The sequence below is a fragment of the Pezoporus flaviventris genome, unplaced genomic scaffold, assembly GCF_033815535.1.
Source record: "Pezoporus flaviventris isolate CSIRO_AGI_PZ_B2104156 unplaced genomic scaffold, CSIRO_AGI_Pfla_v1 ptg000013l, whole genome shotgun sequence".
Lineage (NCBI taxonomy): Eukaryota > Metazoa > Chordata > Aves > Psittaciformes > Psittacidae > Pezoporus > Pezoporus flaviventris.
In genome coordinates, this window is record NW_026892561.1 from 4,546,953 (window position 1) to 4,568,055 (window position 21,103).

General features: G+C 38.7%; 1 protein-coding gene across 7 annotated transcripts in view; it reads left to right on the forward strand.

The window, feature by feature from the left end:
- The window catches only part of LOC133268341 (BEN domain-containing protein 5), a 951,280-nt gene that overhangs the window by 363,445 nt on the left and 566,732 nt on the right, over nt 1-21,103 (forward strand). For all 7 annotated transcript variants that reach the window (XM_061451279.1, XM_061451280.1, XM_061451274.1 and 4 more), the window contains exon 5: nt 19,868-20,084. In XM_061451279.1, the coding sequence (XP_061307263.1) occupies nt 19,868-20,084 (217 nt within the window). The remainder of the gene's footprint in view (nt 1-19,867; nt 20,085-21,103) is intronic.

The following is a 21,103-nucleotide window of genomic DNA, read 5'->3' on the forward strand; positions in this document are numbered from 1 at the left end:
ATTCGGGAATAAGGGTTTGAATATTGGATTATTTTTGATTCGGTTTTGCCTCATATTTATTCAAATCCTGTGGGACTGTTAATGAGCTTTCTCGAAGTCTGCTATGTTTTGGTACTATTGCCATTTGGTATGTTAACATTTTGCTGGTTGTCTGGTCTAGAAGATGAATCTTCACAAGAACTTGGGTGAGAATCCTGCCTGATTCTAGTTCTTGAAACCCAAGCATAGAAGCGAAGTTGTCAAAGTCTCTTCAGAGCTGCTGTCTAGCTTTGCAAGTTTGCAAATATTTGTCATCTCTAAGATCCTACGTTTTTACTTCTGAATTTCCTGGATGCTTAAAGGTCTATGACTGGATGTGTCCATACGTGCTTCAGTCATAATAAAGTTAGTAGCCAAGTCCTATGCAGTGGGTTCTGAATGGGCCTGTAAATTGGGCATTCTTCAGCCTGTTGTGGCTGACCCCGATGGGTGTGATCAGAGTACAGAGAACTTTCTAAGTTTTGCAGAAAATGAGTATAAGGTAGCTGGAGATAGAACCATACCAATGTCTACCTGTGCAGCTGATCTCCACCGGGCTGCTGAGTTCTTTACCAACAAATCTAATCGCTTCCTGCAAAATGGAAACGTGAATAGGAGCAGAAGCTTTTCCTGCCCAAGCTGAGCCAACAGCAAACTGGTTGTCACTCCCATGAAGGTAGACCTCTTAGGCAGAGAATCACAGGTCTCCTTCAAACTGTGTGAGTGCTGTAACTAACATAACTACACGTAATGTGTAACAAGAGGCATTGCTACTGTGTCCAGTGTTTGCATGTTGAAAGAAAGGGATAGTCTCTGCTTGAAGTTTGTGACCTTAGAGGTACAAAATAGGTGAAATTGCCTGTCCTAGGCATTTTCTGCTGCCTCACATTCAGAGGTGCCTAACTCTTTGTATGTATTGGGCACGGAGCAGGTACACTTCATTTTGATTTGAGATTTTTCTATATATTTAGCTTTAAACTATCAGCCAGTGTTCTAAGGAAGAGTCTCCCATACAAACCCATTTTGATCTTTCATATATACAAAGTACAGTGGAAGATAAAAAAGTAGTGATAAGCTTTCCTACTTTGATACATCTCTGGGTAGATTAATGGAAGCCTTCAAGAAGATCTGTCCCTGCACTGAGCAAACATAGGCCTAGATCTTAGGGAAGACTTGCTCAGTTTATAGTTTACATCAAGGTCATAAGAAGTTTTTAAGCTATGCATAATTTCATCATGAATCATTCTGGTTTTGAACAAGTGTTGTTTTGAGAGTTTGACTTTATACTTGTACAAATATTTTGTAGTGGTGAGAGACTCGGGTTAAAATCTCTAATTTTGGAAGGATATTATGGTAAACAAAACTGCAATAAACAAATAGAAAGTGGTATGAAAAATTAATGGTTTTAGTATTTTTTAATCTTCTTTTTCTTTTCCTAATTCAAAAGACAGTTTTCAAAGGTCCTACAGGAGATTCATTTCACGCTGTAAACAAGATACTTAGAGAATTTCATTTTCTTAGCATGTGTCATCTTAATATACAACTTTGTCTGAAAATCTTATCATTCTTCAAGAGCACTCTACAATCGGGCAAAGTTGGTGAAGCTTTTATAATACAGTACTATCATCAGATGGTCCTATTTTTAAAATATAATTGCACTCAAAGAGCTAGTAGATAACCTGTTTTTTAAAAACCATGAAAATCAATCAGTATAATGCACACTTTTAATTGATGATGATAAAATGCACCAAAAAACATTCTCATTCCTCAGCAGAGCAAGTTCAGGCAATTTCTTTAGTCTATAGATACCCAGTATGATAGGATTCCATGGCCAGGGATAGAGAAAGAAAGAGAATGGAAGCAGGTTTCAAAATAAGGATATGGGAACTAAATTACCCCTTTCTTTCTAAATTTGCATATCTAGGAGAAATGTTTAGCTGGTATGAGGATTTTTGAGTTGCCTTTTTAAAGTTTGCTATGCTAAGCAATAAAGGCTTTATTCACCTATATGCAGGTTTTCTAAACTGTAGTTAAGAAACAGAGAGCTTGTCAGGATTTTCTCTTGCCCTGCTATTTCCATCTGGCTACCTATAGAGTAACTGGACTGATAAATGTGCTGCCTGGATAAAAGGACTAGGCTGTTACCCTAAAAGTGAGCTTCCTTCATCTTCTAGTGTTGCAAACCTCTATTATGCCAACATATTTCCCTTAAAAGAACATTCTGCTAACATCTTTAGGATCCTCTCGCAAAGTGTTTTGTTTTGTTCCTTTCTGAGACGTGAAGCAAGAAGAGGAACCCAGAGAAGAGTAGGCAGAAATTAGCATTCCCTGTTTCTCATCATGCAATTGGATTGTGGGGGTAAAGTAGAATTTCCCTGTGTCTGTAATCATTCTGTGGTTCTAGGACTCATTTGTCTGTCCATGATTCTTTTCTCATGCCGAATAGTAGCATCGGGTCCTAACTCCCTCACCTGTCCACTAAAGAATGGCGAAGTAGAAAATCTAAATTGCTTCAAGTCAAAAACCTTTCATAAATTCAGGCTTTTATATTCTACTTCTTTGACTGGCATAGCATTTTCCTTTCTGTATGTTGTTTTGGTGTGTTTAGTGGCTACATGTGAGAGCAGTGGCATTTATATGAAGTGAATCTATTAAATTCTTTATAATGAATAGCATGTAACTGTAAACCATATACGGTTTTCTCATTTTGCCCTCCTCTGGGAGACTACAACAACATTTTGGCAAGTAGGAGTAAACAGCTTTGTGTTGGCATGCAGTAAATTAAACTGAGTAATTAAAATCAATAGCAAAACACTAGCTAGGCAGAAAGGTCATATAACACAACAGAAAACTGTTGGGTAGCATATTGCAGGAAATCAAAATAAATTTCTGAACTTTTCATTATTCTTCACATGCCTGAAACTGGCCTTAAAAAGCTTGTTAGATATAGCAAGGTATTGATAGACACCATCATTCTCTGAGATGGAATAAGAATGTTTAAATGCTAATAAATGAGTGTTTGCAGGCTCAAGGCTGCCAGATACAGTGGAAAATAGCAAAGAGGTCTTTAATTTTACTACTATTATATAAACTATTGTTTTTTTAGGTTGGCTTAGTATATTACTTGGTGTAATGCCTGCAACTATTGAAGTTGAACTATGCCAGTCACTAGTCTCTGTCAGTACAAGTGTCGGTTGTATGTTTTCTGTTAATGTTTCCCTGGTCAGCTGGCTAGCAAGTAGCATTCTGCCTTCAAGGGGAAAAGCTGCATGGATGATTTTGCAGGGCATGATGGGAGAAGTGATAGCTCTTGCAGCTCGTGATGGTAAAAGTGAAGGCAAAATCTTCTGATCCAAACCAGCAATAGCCCCGAGGTGAACAATGACCGAAGAACATGGCCTAACAATTTAGGCGATATGCAAAGTTTTAAGCTGTGTGTAAGGTCTTTACTCTGATTGTGAGGTTTGAGTAAATAGATAACACTTCTGATAGGATTCTGTTCTAAGTAAAAGCTCTTCTTTTATGGCTATGGCTTCCAAAAGGAAGTCTGTGATAGGTTTTTGCTTCTTTTGCTGATGAAATGTGTTACGGTGGTGGAAGGAAGTGGGAGGAAATCATGAGACACGACTCTGGGAAAAGTGGAGATGTAAGATGAGTCATTTAGAAGTGTTTGCTTGGGAGAAACTGAAAAGGAATCAAAGGCATAGCTAACCTGTAACAAGTACACTCAGCCGTGAAGTGGATGTGAGTTAAAGGTAATATATTTTATAAAATAAACTGGTTAAGTTGGGAAAAGGAGAACATTTTGAGACCCGTGATCCCTTTTGGCTGGACTTGTTTGCCTTTCTCAGCTCAATCTGTTGTTCTAATAGGCAATGTTACTCTGCCTTTCTTATCTTTCTTGAATTTGCCAGCTCCATTAGCTCTCTCTGAGGCAGCTGCCAGGGAGAAGAGATCTTCTTGTGTATTCATTCAGGAGGTATGAAATGTTGCATTTATAAGCTTTTTCCTTAGGTCTTCATTTTTGGCTTTGCCGCATTTCTCCTATAGAGTTTTGAAGAGCTTACCCTGACTGTGCAAAACCTGGGACACTGTGTGGCTATAATAGACAGCCCTCAGCTGATCAGGGCTTTTTTTTCGTTCTTGTGGGGTAAATGGTGAGTTGCAGTGCATTTATCTGAGAAATCAGAGCCTCCAGCTGGGCAGGCACTGGCAGATATGAAACAAAAGCACTGGGTTATTGCTGTCGTGTGCTGTTCCTGTGTATTCCTGAGGTCACTTAATTTCCCTTCCACTATTTGTAATTTCAGTTTAAAACAACACTTTTTGGGGGTTTTTATGTATCCATTTATATTGTCTGTTTTCAATTTAATCGTAGTAATTTCAAAATAATAACAGGGATAGGCAGGTTTTGTACTGGCTGGCTGTGTGACATAGCTGTGTCTTGTCTTTTAAATACATACTGTATTCTAATAATGCTAGCAATTGTTTGAGAGCAGCAACAGTGCAAGCTGATCTGTCATTTAAAGTTGGGTTCAGATTTGGTTTGCTTGAGTTATGAGAATGGCTTGGCCTTTTTACCCTGTTCCCTTGAGAACATGTGTCCACATTCTACAGTCAGCATGGGACGAACACAAACCAGGCACACTCATCTTCTTATGGGAGACTCCACTGATCTGGACAGCAGGACTATTGCAGGTTCACATTATCTGCATTAGGATTACTGTATATGGAACATGTATTATATCTGCTGTAAATGGTTTAACTAGCCAGGCCCTCATGGTTAATGAACATCAAGTTTAATGCTTCTGTGACAGAGATTCAGAGCGGGATATGACTATGATCACATCCAGTTAAAAATGCTATAAGACATAATATTTATCATATTTTTCCCCACTTTTAGTCCATGTATCTACAAAGAGCTTTTGTTCTTTTTATATCCTCAGTTTTAGAGAATGTGGGACTTAAAGTATTACATGTATATCATAGACTCATAGAATGGTTAGGGTTGGAAAGGACCCTAAGATCATCTAGTTCCAACCATCCTGATATATATAGGGTGTTATATACAAATAATGCATGAAAATACATAGAAAGAATATTTGTTGTTCTGTTTTGGTGTGTTTTAATGTAGTAAGTGGGCTTCCTTTTTTAAAGTAGGCTGTTAACTTTCAAAATTTGACCTTGACACGCTTGTGAGCTGGGCTGTTGCCAACCTCATGAAGTTTAACCATGCCAAGTGCAAGGTCCTACACCTGGGTCGGAGCAATCCCAGGCACAGCTACAGGTTGGGCAGAGAAGAGATTCAGAGCAGCCCTGAGGAGAAGGACTTGGGGGTGTTGGTTAATGAGAAAATGAACTTGAGCAGGCTTCAATGTACACTCACAGCCCAGAAAGCCAACCGTATCCTGGGCTGCATCCAAAGGAGCTTGACCAGCAGGGCAAAGGAGGTGATCCTGCCCCTCTACTCTGCTCTTGTGAGACCTCACCTGCAGTATTGTGTGCAGTTCTGGTGTCCTCAACATAAAAAGGACATGGAACTGTTGGAACAAGTCCAGAGAAGGGCCACAAGGATGATCAGGGGACTGGAGCACCTCCTGTATGAAGACAGGCTGAGGAAGTTGGGGCTGTTCAGCCTGGAGAGGAGAAGGCTGCGTGGAGACCTCATAGCAGCCTTCCAGTATCTGAAGGGGGCCTATAGGGATGCTGTGGAGGGACTCTTCATTAGCAACTGTAGTGATAGGACAAGGGGTAGCGGGTTAAAACTTAAACAGGGGGAGTTTAGATTGGATATAAGAAGGAAATTCTTTCCTGTGAGGGTGGTGAGGCACTGGAATGGGTTGCCCAGGGAGGTTGTGAATGCTCCATCCCTGGCAGTGTTCAAGACCAGGTTGGACAAGGCCTTGGGTGATATGATTTAGTGTGAGGTGTCCCTGCCCATGGCAGGGGGGTTGGAACTGGATGATCTTAAGGTCCTTTCCAACCCTAATTATTCTATGATTCTATGAAAACCTTCCAGAATTTCTTTTTTACCATGTTTGAATTTTTATTGTCATTAATGGAATAGGAAATGGTATCTACCTTCCTGTCTGTTAATGCTTAACCCTAATTTGTGAATCCTATTTTAAAACTGTGGCTCACATTCAGCAGGGCTGTGCATCTGCTTAAAGCTAAGCTAACGTACAACTGCAGGCACAATGAGATTGTTGCAAAGTCTTCTATAAACATTTCAAACCATTCTTTAACACTATGCTAAGTAATAGCTTGATGCAATTTTTCTAATTGAGTGCATGTGTATGTGCATCAAATTTTCCCTATTATCACACTGAAAATGCCATACCTTTTATCTGCAGCATTACACGGCTAAATTTCAGTCTTACATGACTAAATTTCCTAGAATGTTAATATAGTAGCTAACACACACATCTCTATGTATATAGGAAACACCTCAATACATTCTTGTGCCATTTTAAGACCAGAGGGACTACATTTGATACATGGTATAGCATGAAAAAAAAAACCAACAGATATGAAATTGTGACTCCTGCTAGAAAGCCTTTAAATATTTAAGGTTATTACAACCTACGTTTTCACCATTTGTGTGTTAAAGTTGATAGCTGTATAAATTATATGTCAAGTACTCTTGCAAACATTTCCTGCAAGCCCATTGACAAACGTCCTGTGATTCTCCTGGAAATACACAGAACATGGAGCATTTTGAAGACAATTTGCTTATAAAACTGTTTGTATCCCATATGTGTGCTGCTTTGTGTTTGCACCTGCCTTTTTATTTATCTAAGCACAACTATTACTGTTCCTTGACACTTATTTGGAAGATTTTTACATGCTTTTTTTCAATGCTTAAGCCTTATTGTGATATAGACTCTGTTTTTTGCAGCGGCAGTCCTACAAAGCTTTACTTGTCTAAAATAGAAGTTAGTATTTGTGCCAAACCTTCTGAAATGTGAAACAGATTAGTTCCTGGGACACATGTAAAATAATCCTCTGGAAACCTGTCTTAAAATAAAAGTATAAGCCCATGACAGTCCTACTGGTTTCCCTATAAGTTAATGTTTTATATGCAGAGTAGTCCAACATGCTGGTGGTAACAGCAATATAAAAGCTTGAAACAAACTGAGGAACATTATTGCTGCCTACTAATATTTTGTTTGCAAACCAGAAAGACAAAGCTGATAGAATTGATAGTATTTTGTTTTACATAGAGTTTTCACAAAGCCTTTTAGGTATGACTCAATATTCACATGGCGTTTTAGAATTGTTAGGGCTTATCAGTGCAGGCAATGTTAAGAAACACAAAATAATATCTCAGGATCTTTTCTGTAATTCCTCTTCTTAATTTTATCAATAGAGACTGTGACCTAAGACTCTCTTCTAGGGTTTTATCTGCCCACTTATTCCTAATCTGTAATCTTACGGCATCACACTTCACACTGTTAGGAATATGGGGTTATGTGCCTAGGCTAGCAGCTAGTGAAACATCTGCTTAGATAACCTCATTGATTAGGCTCTGGAAATGCAAATATTTGAACAGTGATTTTAAGAGTAACTTCTCTGGAGCCATACTGTGTGTAGCTAGAAATCATTGAAGGCATAGTTTTTGCAGGTGCATATAGATCCTGCTATAGATCAAACTACCAGCTTTAAATCTCCATACCTCTTCCCAGAGTTTGCTGTAGATTTGTCTCAGAGAATTTTTGAGATGCGAAGAGCAGGGAAGATCTCCTGTTTTTTTAACTGGTTGCATTTCCTGTGAGCACAGAAAGAATACTTCTGTTGGCAAGACATGTAATTGTGCACTGCATTAGTGCTCCCTGACTTGTATATTGTGAGTCACGTTGTGTTTGCAGTTTCTTACCGTACTCTCACGGTGTATCAGCCTCCTTGCTGACCTGTGAGCAGTGTGTTACATTCTCTTGCTATGTTTTGTAACAGTCTAAAGGGGAAGAAAAGTGTCTAGAACTTTGCCATTACCTTTAGCAGCAAGAGAATGTGAAGAGTTTGTCAAGGACAAATAAAACTTTGTGTAATTTAGCAAAATGTATCCTACATTTCCCTTTGCCTCAACATCACGTCTAGTTATACTGCAGAAGAGGGTAAAGGAGGTAATGCTCTTGTAGTCTAAACAAACTCAGCGCGGTGAAATGGGACAGTACTTTAAAATATGCATAAGGATTGCAGTTGCTCCATTTTTGACACTGTCTGTTCAGGTAGAGAGAAAGAAAAAAAATACAACAAACCAAAACATAGGCTTTTCTTAAAATAAATGTTTTTTTAAAGGGCTATCAAGCAAAATGGTGCTGGAACTATTACTGTGAAAACTTGGGGTGGCCTGGCTGATATCACGCATACAGCTTGGAAAAACAAGATTAGTGCAACACATGCCGTTTTTCATTTTCTCCTGTCTTCAACAGCACCAACCATTGCAGCATCTCATTTTTTTTAACTTTGTGTTAGGATAGGAAATCCCATGTGTGTACAATTGCTTCTGGCTGCATGGTCCCTCTGCTCTGAGCTTTTTACCTCTGTTTGCATGTTTCCATGTCTACTGTAAATAAGAAGTGACCGAGGGGGCAGGATACTTAGTCTCTTCTCAGATCAATACTACTCTGTGGGTCAGCAACCAGGAATGTTTGAAAGAAGCAGGAGGAGGGAAATTTCCCCTGTAGACTGAGGCCAGCACCTTTGTATTGGTTTCATCTCTGTTACCTGTGGAAGAAAGCCTGTATAGGTTATTTCTGAACCAGTAATAGCTGGCAAAAACACCACTGTGAGTATGATAGCAAAGAATTTAAGTAACAAGGAAATTTCAGGTGTGTGTGTCGTCCTCCCCCATTAAGATAAGAACTTTAATGCCTAGGTGGCCATCTAAATGTTTTGTTCTTGCAGTGGAGTAGGAGCAAGATCAGCATGTGTGAGAGCTGGGGGTGAGGGTACTATATAAAGAAATAGCTCTTGGTCTATGAGTAGAGTAGAGTAGTGAAGTCCTGTTGCACGTGTGTGTTCACTTTCAAGAAAGGCGCTTACCATATTTATTGTTTCCCTTTTAGCTAAGAAAAACATACTTTTCCTTCCAGGTTCCTCTTCCCCCCAGTCTGTGTTTAATATGATAGCTCTGAGCGCTGTCGCTGAAAGGGGTAAATGGAGGACACAAAAAGCAGGTCTGCACAGCACAATGCAAGTTTAGCCCTGGAAAAGCAATATTGCCATTGCTAACAATAGGCCACATGCCAGTATGGAGAAGAAATAGGAGACCTACAGGATGTCCCTGTAGCAAGAGTAATGTGAGCATGGTTGGGGAGAGATAATTTGCGACACTCCGAAGGAGAGCAGGATGTTATAAAGTAGTTTTTTAACAGAGGAAGAAGGAAGGAAGCAATGTGAAGGAGCAGAGAATAAAACTTGTGTATGAGCAAGATGTGTAGCCTGGGGAAAAAATAAAAAGTTTGCAATGCTGAATTTAATTTATTTGCTCTCACATTGTTATGTCTTGTACATGTTTTAAAATTATGTGCTCTCATGCAAAGAAATCAGGTGATTCTTCATCATAAATCAGTCTTTATAGCAAACAAAGTTTGGAGGTACCTGCTCTTTTCTGGAAATAAAGATGAGGCACTATCAGATATTGAGAAGATGGAGCAAATTGATTAATTAAAAAGCAGTAAATCATCAGCCCCACATGATTTATGTATAAAAGAATTTGGAAGAAGCTTAGGAATGAATTAGCTGAACTGCTAACAAAGATATGCACTCTCATTAAAACCAAGCTCTGTTCCAGAGGGTTGGCAAGTATCTGGGGTTTATCCTATATTTAGACCGGTAAGCATTACATCTGCACATTGCAAATGGTCGGAACAGGAATTTAAAAGGGAATAATAAAACACCTGGAAGATAGCAATGTGAGAGACTTTAATGAGAACATTTCAGCAAGGAAAAATCATGTTTCACTGCATTTCTCGTGACTGTGAATGTGCCCACAGAAAGAAATACAAATGGCCACGTTGGATCAGACTTAAAGTCCCTCAATCCCAGCACCCTGCCTCTGATAGTGCTCAGTCACAGCCACGTAGGAAAGAAAGGAGAATGAAAAGGATAAAATAGCTCTTTTCGTCTGGACTTGATTAATGGAAACAAGGGTCAGATTTAAGGGGGTCACTACAAACATGCTGACATCATCCCTTTCGCAGAAACCAGTCCTGAGTGTATTTGTGCTTAGAGATTTCCCCACTTACAAAAAGGAATTAGATGGTAAAATAAACGGTGTTTTCAGAAGGAGGACTAAAGAGAAGTGTGACAAGCTAGGTGCTCAGAGTAGCACTAACCAGTCCCTGAGGTATAATTGTTACAGTAATATTTTCATCTTGCAAGACCAGTGGTTTGTTTCAACCTCCTTTCATTCACACTTTGAGATTAACAAGTATTGCCAGGTAGCGAAGCCAAACTGAAGCTATGCTAACCTCATCCTAATACGTGTAATGAATTTTTGTTAGCTGCTCTTCCCTCCTCCAGCCATATGTGTCCATGCTAGCCACATGTAATGCTGCTTCTAGCCATGATTGCGGGTACTCTGTGGTCTGTGGTGCTCTCACCCACGATTCCCATCAGCTCCTCTGCTGACGGATTTTGTTGTTTCGGCCCTCTGAAGAATAAGCATAGTGCTGAGAAGCAGACACAGGGTCTCAGGTCATCAGAGAGGCTTAAGCATCTTCTGGTACTCGCACATCTTGTAAAAGACTTTAACTCATGTATCCTTTTTCTTTAAGGTGTAACCTTTGTATTTTGGTACTAAACAAGCTGGACTGACTCAGACCTACCTGATCTAGACTTCCTACGTTTTCTCCATGCAATGAAGTAACTCTCTTTGTAACAGAAATGCCCTTCAGAAATATGATTGCAATATGTGCCAAAAGAAGGTGTTTCTGGCTTGATCACCAGTCGTTTCTGTTTATCTCCCTTTTATTCCACCAAATACCAAGGTGCACTCTCCCCTTGGGAATTCCTAGGAATGTTTCCTCACCTTTAAGTTTCATCTACCAGGCTTATGAGGCAAGCTGCCTGACATAATGTATATCGACTTTTTAAAAGCTTGCGACAAAGTCTGTCACAAGACTCTGCTACAAAGGCTAAGTAGTCACATATGGTGACAGGGCAAGTATCATCATAGATCAAAAACTGACAAGGAAACAAAAAGGCAGAGGGCTAAGTGGTCAGTTTTCATCACAGTAAAAGGCTATCAGCTGCATTTCTTAAAGTTACCTATCAGGTCATATGCTAAATACATTTATTAATGATCTAGGGAGAGAGGTGAAGGGTTAGGTAGTAACACTTACAAATGATGTAATTACTTTAGTAATTTAAGCCTGTAGCACACTGTTAGAAACTTTTAAGTGATCTAAACAAGTTACTCAAATGGATAAAGAAGGTTCAGCTCTGATAAATGAGAAGTTAGTATGTGGAGGGAACCACACAAAAATCTTATCCTCTAAATGAAAGGAAAAAACCTGAATGTTGCTGTTGGCAATTCCATAACAGAAGCCATTTGAGATGCTGTTGTGGCAGAAAAAATGAACAAGGTGATAGAAGGCATAAGAAATGGGACATTTAAAATGAATTACCGAACTCAGTCTTCATTGCATGGAGACAGACGATAGGATAAAGCATAATATTATTGGCAAGTTTGCTCAGCTAACTAAGTCTGATCCATGATGACAATTTCCTGTTTTCTTTTGCCTTTATCCTGCTCATATATCATCTACTATCAGAGGTGCTCTGATCCTTATCAGCAATAATATACATCAGGAAGGCTAAGGCTTCCAGTGGGTTTCAGATTTTGCTAAGGGCAGTTCAGTAATCAACCTCAACCAAGCTACAACTGGTAAAAACCTATTTCATATCCATTCTTCTTCCTTTGGTAATTAGTTAAAATTGACATCAAAATGACATACATTAACAATCTCAACTTTGCATTTAGACTGTGAAAGCATCAACATTTTAAACATGGGTTTCAGAATTCAGATGTTACTGAAATACTTCCTCAAGTTGGGGCTCTTATGAGACTTAGAAATTATTCTTGCATGGAGGAGAAGTCACCTGAGACTAACCTAAATGAAGTTAACATAGATTTTAAAAATTATTCTTGCAGAAGAACAGGGAGTGGTGGGAATAGATGAACAGATGGGAAAGGGAGAAGAGGAGACTGAAGAAAAGGCTAATTAGGTAATTGAGGCTAAGAGGCTATTAGAGCTGACCCAGTGGTTTACTGGTAGTGCAGTTCAGGGACTTGAATTTGGGATTGAGGTTGGTCCCTCATTCCCAGGCCAACACATGCTCCAAACATTGCAAGGATTCAGTTTTATAGACTATATGATCCTGTAAGTATGTGTTTTCCAGACAACATAATCTGGAGGGCTTGTATGTCAGATTATAGTGGAGATGGGAAAAGAATAATGGAGTAAAATGCTGAATTTGGACATAAAGACTAAAATGCTATGATAACGGTAAATTGCTTGGTGAAATTCTTTGGCAGAAGGAGGTCATTTAAAAGGTCATTTATTTTAAGTCATTACATTACCCTGTTTGTGGCCAATTTGAAGCTGGTATGCTTGTGGTGTGTGAGTCTTGTTTCCATCTTTCAGCCTCTTAAACTATCTTCCTTTCTGATCCGGTCAGTGATACGCTTTCTTCTGGGTTATATATTCTTGTTTTCTCCCTAATATCAGAGTATTACCCCCAGCCCTTCAGTACCTGCATTTCAGGACAGAAATGCTGGCTCCTGCATCCTTCTCTTGCATTCATGACATCTTCAGAGGATTACAACTTTTCTTGTTCTAGTATTTTTTTGTGGAAAGTAATCTGTTCTTCCTCTCCTTTTTCTTTCCTTTATAAGCACTGCATAAAGATACTGCTTTTGAAGCAATACATGGCTGGAACACCTGTGGTCAGTAGGAAAATCATATTTTGACAGCAGAAGAAATCACCATTCATTATCCCTGCAGTTTAAAATAGAGTTTATATAGAATAATTTCAGTATTAGAACTGCTACTTCAGTGGAAAAGAGCTGCAGTTTAAGATTTAGTAATTGGACAGAATAAATGAAAGATAGAGGAGGGAGTATGGCTTTGGTTGGCTGAAGGGAGAAAAGAAGGTAAATTTGCTGCTTGTCCACTGAAGACCACACTTGTACCTGCTCCTGGTAAAAGACTTGGATTCTGCTTTCAGCTGTGTGAGCTTGTGTTATGTTTAGGGGAGGTAGACAAGTGATGAGTGATGGATGGCACTGCAGAAAACCTCCTCCCACAAAACTATATTGAGGTTTGGAGAACCTGCAACAGCACTTCATTTCAGGATGTGCTGTTGTCTACTGCAAAATTGCTTAAAAAGTAATTCAGTTATTAAAACATTTCCCTCTGGTTTTAGGTAGAATGATTTCATTATGTTTTTGTTATTGCTATTATTGTAGGACCTAGAACACTGGCCTGTGGACAAGGACCACATTTCTCTAAGGTATTCCACAAACACAGGGCAGAAGACATTTCTCGCTGTTATTTTCTGTTTATTGTTTCTCCTCACCACTGGATTTTCCTTGTCAGAACATTGCATTATGTTCACGATACAGTTTTGTTAGAAACCTTTCTTAGCAAGTTCTCCCTGAATATTTGAAACATGGGGAAACGTCCATGCATGTTTGAAATGTGGGGAATTATTCTCATTTGCTCATGCAATTCTGTTTCTAAGTTTTGACTTTCATGTTCTAAAACAATAATAATGTGTTTTTAGGGTATTTTCAGTATCTTAGATCATTCCCCTCAGACATAATATCTGATGCACAGGTCTCATTGCTTAGTATTGTTGCACATACCCAGTACTATGTTTATTATGAACATTCAAAATGCAGAGGTTCTCCAAAAAAAAAACCAAGAAATTAACCTGTCTCTTCATTGGTTAATTATTTAAATTAAAAAAAAAATAATAAAAGTAGAAAATTAAGGGTTTTTTCCCCTTGATGTTGTAAAGGATGCAGATTTTGCAAGCAATCTTTGTACAGTTAAATATTGTTTGAATTCCATAGCAATCTGTATAGATGATACTTAATTAACCTTAATCCTTGAAAGGTATATACTAAATGTATAGATTTCCTGATTTTTAGGAAAGCCATTGAATTATACAGTATTTTTATACGTAAGAAGAAACCAGGTATTGGTAGAAGTGAAAACCTTGAGGTGTTAAAAACAATAAAAACATTTGGTGAACATTTGAGTGCATATTAGGAAGAATAAAAACACAACTTATTTTGCAGCATCTGAAACTGTGTTAGCTGTGCCAAAACCCATTCAGTTGTCTGTAAAAAATATATAACACCATCTGACATATTCACTGTCACTCTATGCTCTGTGAATCAAATATAAAATTATGTGCAAGAAAAAACCCTACGAACTTATTTTGTCACAAGTGAGCTCAGAATTTTGAAGATGGTCAGCTCCACTTGTCAACATGAATAAGCAAGAAGAAAAATAATGGCTTAGACTAACAGAGAAACAAGTCAGTAAGGCCTTCAAATTGAAAGGGCTGCTTCACAGAAGAGGAGTTTGCAGCTTATGATTAACACCCTTAGGTTTTCTCCAGAGTTTTTTTTGATTTCTTGCAGTTAATAAATAGGGACATCCAGCTTTAAGAATAAAATTCAAACACTGAGCAGCAGTAGGTAGATGTAGTGTTCGCAGTGGTGGCAATGAGTACCTGAACGCTATTTTCCAAAGCTGAACTGGAATCAGGTTTTGTGATTCAAAGGTCTTTAAAATTTAGATTTAACTTCCTGAAAGGCTGGGACTTGGGCCCAGCCCTCTGAATTCTATACACAAGCTTGAAAATTTGTAAGATCGTTAAGTTGTATCCCTACATCTGCAAATTGATGGCAATTGAAAACGATCACCACAGTGTGTCACCACAGCTAACACTACATTGCAATTGGATTCACTTGAGCATTCCTCTACAAGTCAGATCACTTAATTTTTCTTTTGGCCGTTGATCTTTTACAGCACCTGCAGCTTTTTGTTTTTCCTCCAAAGATCATCATTTTACTTTGAAGTCTAGTGACTCTGATATGTCTAACCCAATCCTGGGCAAGGAACTGAATAATTACTTCATGAGTGCCATATGAAAAGGCAGTCCAAAGACTGTTTATGCTGCTCATTAAAGTCATTGGGAATTGGCTGGGCAAGAGCTCCCTGCTTTGGTCATGCAACTGGGTAGGGGAAGGGAGGAGGGGGTAGGGAGAATTCCAAAGATTGTTATTTTCTAATTATTTGTGTTGTGGCACCACAAAAGGATTTGGTTAGCACCCTTATGTGTTTAAAACTTAAAGAACAGATAGCAAACAGCAGAACGCCTGCCATACCCCAGTGGTTTTTCTCCAGTCTTGATTAACTCTCAATTTTCAAAGGGAAATTAGGCAGCAAAGAAAAAAGGAAAAAGATAGTAAAGTTTTCCTTTGAGATCAAAATTATTAGAGTTGAAATTAAAATTATGTCTAAAAAAATAGAAATACGATAAAATTTTCAAAGCTTAGCTGTACCCCTCACTGCCTGTTGGAGTAAAGTGTAAAATGCTGGTGCCCCTGAAAATCTCAGGTTTTTGAGAGTAAATAAGACTCTGATTTTATTTTTATTTGTAACTGAACAATTTCATCTTACTGCATGCTACCAAAACAGAGTGAATGTCCTAACTCCAGACTGCAAACATATAGGAATAGAAAAGCACATGTCCATTCACCCTTGGAGTAACAAATCTGCTGGGTTGGGAGCGCTACCTTGTCAGACGGGAGAAGATGCTCAAAGAAGATGACTCAAGCCTTTGACTGTCAATGGACTGTGACAGTCAAAATAAAGTGAAAATCTTCATTTCTGTGCTTCCATCTTCCTTTGAAAGAAAGAAATTTGCATTGCATTTATCTTTAAGATTAGGCAGTCTGAATTTGTTTCAAAATTATGTGGAGTATCAAGCTTCATTTCTGTAAATATGTTTCTAAAAACAGACTGGAAATCAGTTGTGTGCATGTTATTCTCTGTGGCCATTCTTAGAATTGGGATGGTTCTCCTTTAAGCAACCGTTCAGAAACGCTGAAATCCAGGCAGTTGTGTATCAATTAGCAGGGTGCATTTCTTAGTGTGAGCCGCCTCGAAATGCAAAATGGCAAATCTGCGCATTAGGCTTTCTACCATCATTTTGCTTTCCTACCTTTAACTACAAATCGGCTTCGTTGTGACTTACAGTGTAAGAAGTTGGTGCATTTCTGCAGATCCATGATAAGATATTTTTCTCTAGTAAGAAATGCAGTTAGACTCCGCATTCTGAATCTATTCCTGCCAGGCCCTAGATGCATTAGTATTCCACTGGCAGCTGCCTGTAGGTAGGAATATTGTTTTTGTCCATAACCAGAGGGAACAATCAGACTAAGCCGTTCCCCAGCTATAAACCAGCCAAAGTAATTGGGTTTAATTTTAATTTTTGTAATAGCTTTAAATTAATAGGAGCAGCTGCTGCCACAGTGTGTGGGTGTCCTTTTCCAGAAGGCATAGAACAAAAAAGGGAAAGAGTAAACAATAGTGTGTCTAGGACACAAAGGTTAATTCAAGAACTGAGCAATGTCTTTTTTGTTATCAAAAACTCAGTTGGTGATATCTAGCACTGTGTCTCTCTTCTTTCTTTTTCTTTCCCCTTTTTTCCTTTTTGCCTTTAATTCTCTGATAAGATCTCAATCTGATTAGGCTCCTGTGTGTAAAGATGTGTTGTTGGTATCTAAACGTTAACTCTCTTTCTCTATATGACTCACAAATAGATTAGCAGTGACAAAGTGCTAGGAGAGATAAAAATAGATTAGCAGTGACAAGAGTACTATTATAATTATTTTGGAAGATATGGTTTGAATTAAGAGTTTGGGCACTTTCTGCCCTGAGAGGGTGAATTTAAACCTAGGAACTGAGGATGGTTTCTGCTGTTGTGTCAGACACCAGATAGTGAAATGTCAATACCAGATGTCCTAGACATCAAGATTAGCCATAATAGCCAAATGCAGCCATAAAGTAATGTGTCAGAGTGGATAATAAAACAGATGCTTAGCTTCTATAATGAAGGGGAAAGGGAATGAAATATCAAAAGTGCCTTTAATGCATTAACAAAGTTGTCTTCAACTTGCTTAAAAGTAGAAAGTTATTGAACCAAGGAGAACTATGTGTCATTTAAACATTAACTATCAGCAGATGAATTTCAATTAGCATTAGCCTTTCTGAAATCCTGATTTTCCTCCTATTGGTCTCATTTTACATGAAATTTTTATAACATAAAGCGAAGCTAGTCCTTTATTATTTCTCCCATGGTAATTTGGAAACAAATAAAGTTCAACAACTCTGCAACATACTGTTTAAACTTGCATTATGGTTTGAGGACTGGGAGCTAGAATACATTTACCCACTGCCATATCATCTGCTTGATTTGAGATCAAATGAGGGATGTCCTATAGCACTCCAGAGTAAGGGTGAATGACGGAAATATGTTAAGATACCGGAGAAACCTATTAGATTAGTGCACTGCATGCAGACAGCTGGTGGCATTTTTCCCTTACTGATACTTTAAAAAAAAAAAAAAAATTAAAACAATTGTTTTTCTGTCCTTCATATCTGTGCCTTAAAAAAGAGTTTTCAGGTCTTAGTCATAAGCAAGTTCCTTATTTAGCCAAAAATCATAGAATTACAGCATGGCCAAGGCCACCACTAAACCATGCCCTCAAGCACTGCATCTGCATGTCTTTTAAGTACCTCCCTGGGCACCTTGACAACTCTTTTGGGGACAAAGTTTTTCCTAATATTCAATCTAAACCTTCCCCAGCAGAACTTGAGGCCATTTCCTTTTCTCCTATCGTTTGGTACTTGGGAGAAGAGACTGACTGCCACCTCGCTACAACCTCCTTTCAGGTAGTTGCGGATAGCAAGAAGGTCTCCCCTGAGCCTTTTTTTCTCCAGGCTAAACCCCAGTTCCCTCAACCACTCCTCATCAGACTTTTCTCCAGTCCCTTCACCAGCTTTGGTGCCCTTGGCTGGACCCACTCCAGCACCTCAATGTCTTTCTTATAGCAAGGGGCCCAGAACCGAACACAGTATTTGAGGTGCAGCCTCATCAGTGCTGAGTACAGGCGGTCGATCACTGCGCTGGCCCTGCTGGCCACACTATGTCTGATACAAGCCAGGATGCTATTGGCCTTCTTGACCACGTGGGCACACTGCTGGCTAGATATGATGCTGAAGTAAATTCTTGAAGTCCCGAAAGTTCAAGAACCAAGGCAATGATGTGGGCAAATAAATTACTATTTGAAGTCTAATTAACTGCATCGCTGGCTCCTTATTGCACTTTTTCAAGAACATCTCAATTCCTTTCTGTTTCTCTACGTAGATCATGTGTCTTGCTGATCAGACTCCTTAGCTGCTGCTAATTGGCAAACACGTACTTTGGCATAATGAGAGGGCTTTGTTCTCTATTTGATATTGGCAATGAAAGGCCAAAACTGATGCTCTGCAGTAGACCAGCTTCTCGGAACTATTACACAGAGGCCCATTACTACTGCTATGTCTGTAAATCTTATTATGTTTTCCCTCACCATGATCCTAGTTTAGCTGAGAGCTGCTCCAGTCATTAGAGACCAGTTTATAATGTTGTGTAATTGAATCAGTTAGAGTCTGCAGGACCATAGTGTTTTGTTGCCAAACATGACAGTTAAGTTAGTTTCATCAAATTACAAGTACATGGTATGAGTAGAGAATCTCCTGTCTAAATAAAGCTAAAAAAATCCATTAATAGAATCAAGGGTGCAAACAGAAATATTGAACATCTCTAGTCTGCAGAACAAGATTTTGATCTACCTCTGAAATATTACTCATTTATGTTGAGAAATAACAGAACAATTGAAGTTCGGTGAAAGGTGGCAGGTTGTTATTTCTTAAACAGATACCAACTTCGTAACATTGCCAGAAATGTCTTTATTGTAATAATTTACTATCATGTATATTCATTTTTATCTCATCAGATAAGCCAGAACTCTCGCGAAGGGCAGCAATCCAACTTGGAGCAGTACCAAATACCCTTTTCTCCTTTGCTTTGTAATTTAGGACTATGTTATTTTCCATACCTTTTTGTCTGGGTGTGGGTTTTTTCCCTACCTCAAGAATTCATCTTTTCTTCTACTCGCTGGCTAGGCATTGATATATCCCCTGACTGTTAAGGATAATAAAAATATAAAGATGTCCTGAATTTCAGTAACAGTTCTGTCAATGTAGCCTTATACTGACATTCCTTCATTAATTATGCCTCATCCCTGTGCTGGTGTATTAGATCTGTATCAAAGGATGTAGCCATGCCCCAGCCAGAGGTTTGGCTGAAGCGGGTGTAGTAGTATGAGATTGCATCAGCTTGATAGCAAAACAGAGGATAGTTTAGGTACCTGTGCATTGCTTTCATTTTATGGGGGTGGGTTTCTTCAGTTGTGTGTTACTATCTCCTGCTATGGTGACTGCCAGCTTGGGCACCTGGAAAGAGCTGCAGTCCCTGTGGAGACTGGTGCACTGGCACGTTAGCTGTGTCATGCACAGGCCCCTGGCATGGAGGTTGTCTGCATGAGCGAAATGCAGGCTCTGGGATCTGCTCTCCAGGTCCTGAGATGTTCAAGCTGTTCCACTTCATTTGAATAGAGGAAATTTGAGTCTCACATAACATTCTTGTTCAGATTTCTAATGTCAATATATGTATATGTTAATGTATATATATATATGTTGTTTCTGTTTTTTAGGCAAAGAATTCCCTCTAAGAATGTGTATTACTATCGCTGCCCAGACCACAGGAAGAACTATGTCATGTCATTTGCTTTTTGCTTTGACCGAGAGGATGACACTTATCAATTTGCTTACTGCTACCCCTACACCTATACTCGCCTTCAGCACTATCTTGACAACCTACAAAGGAGGAACATGGACTACTTTCGCAGAGAATCGCTAGGACTCAGCGTGGTAAGTAATAGGCATGCTTGCCAACTAGCAAGCTTCATTATGAATGTCTACCCGTAAATGCTTACAGAGTATAATTCATCATCCCTGCTAATGTACGCACACACACATATTTGTTTTACTGCTATCAGTGACACATGAGGTAGCGTACCTGAATGGTGAAATGTAGAAAACTGCTAATTTAATTTCACATAAAATATTTCCTTTGCCATATGCAAGGTAATGCTAAATTCCCATGTAGGATCTATTTATGTTGAAAGACATTAAAAGATGAAACTGAAACAGCTTTATTGAAGAAATGTGATCTTGGAGTACTCTGTCCGTTTGTCTTTCTGGAAGAGCTTTTCTGTTTTGAAGGAAATACATGTCTTTGGAACTAGATTATAGCTTTTCTTGGTAAAATAATGCTAAGCATATGCAAACTACCTATCTTTTTTAATCTTAAAAATGTCCGTTTGGGTTTTTTTTATGATATGAAATTGAAGGGAGTCTACTGGTCTCAGTATAAATCCTATTGGCCTCATGAAAATGAAGTGTGATAGTTCTTGTGTAGGAAAGAGGGTTAATGGTAAAGGCTGAACTTCTGCTCACTTTGCTATAACCTTTCTCTGAAATGTTGCCTGTACTGAGGATTTGGAAAGCATGACTCAGCCGCTCCCAGATCAACTCAGAAATCATCAGATTAAAAAATAATAGCTGAAATCTTGTGGGTTTGTTTGAGGATTTCTTCTATTTGCTTGCTTTTTTGTTTGTTTCGGTTTTTATTTTCACATTCTCAAACTTTATTGTGCACTTACCTCTTGTCTTAATCTTTTTTCTGAGATTTGACCTAAACTTACTGTGTGTGGGGGAGAAAAAGAAAGCTATGGTTCCTGTGAAAGCTGCTGATCCCAGAAGCTGGGGCTTTAAAAAGAATCCCAGTGTATATTGTGAAAATCAGAATAAAATAATATGTATAGCTTGCACTGGAATAAATAGAAGACTTCCAGCATTATAGTAGGCTATTGAGATCCCTATGGTGG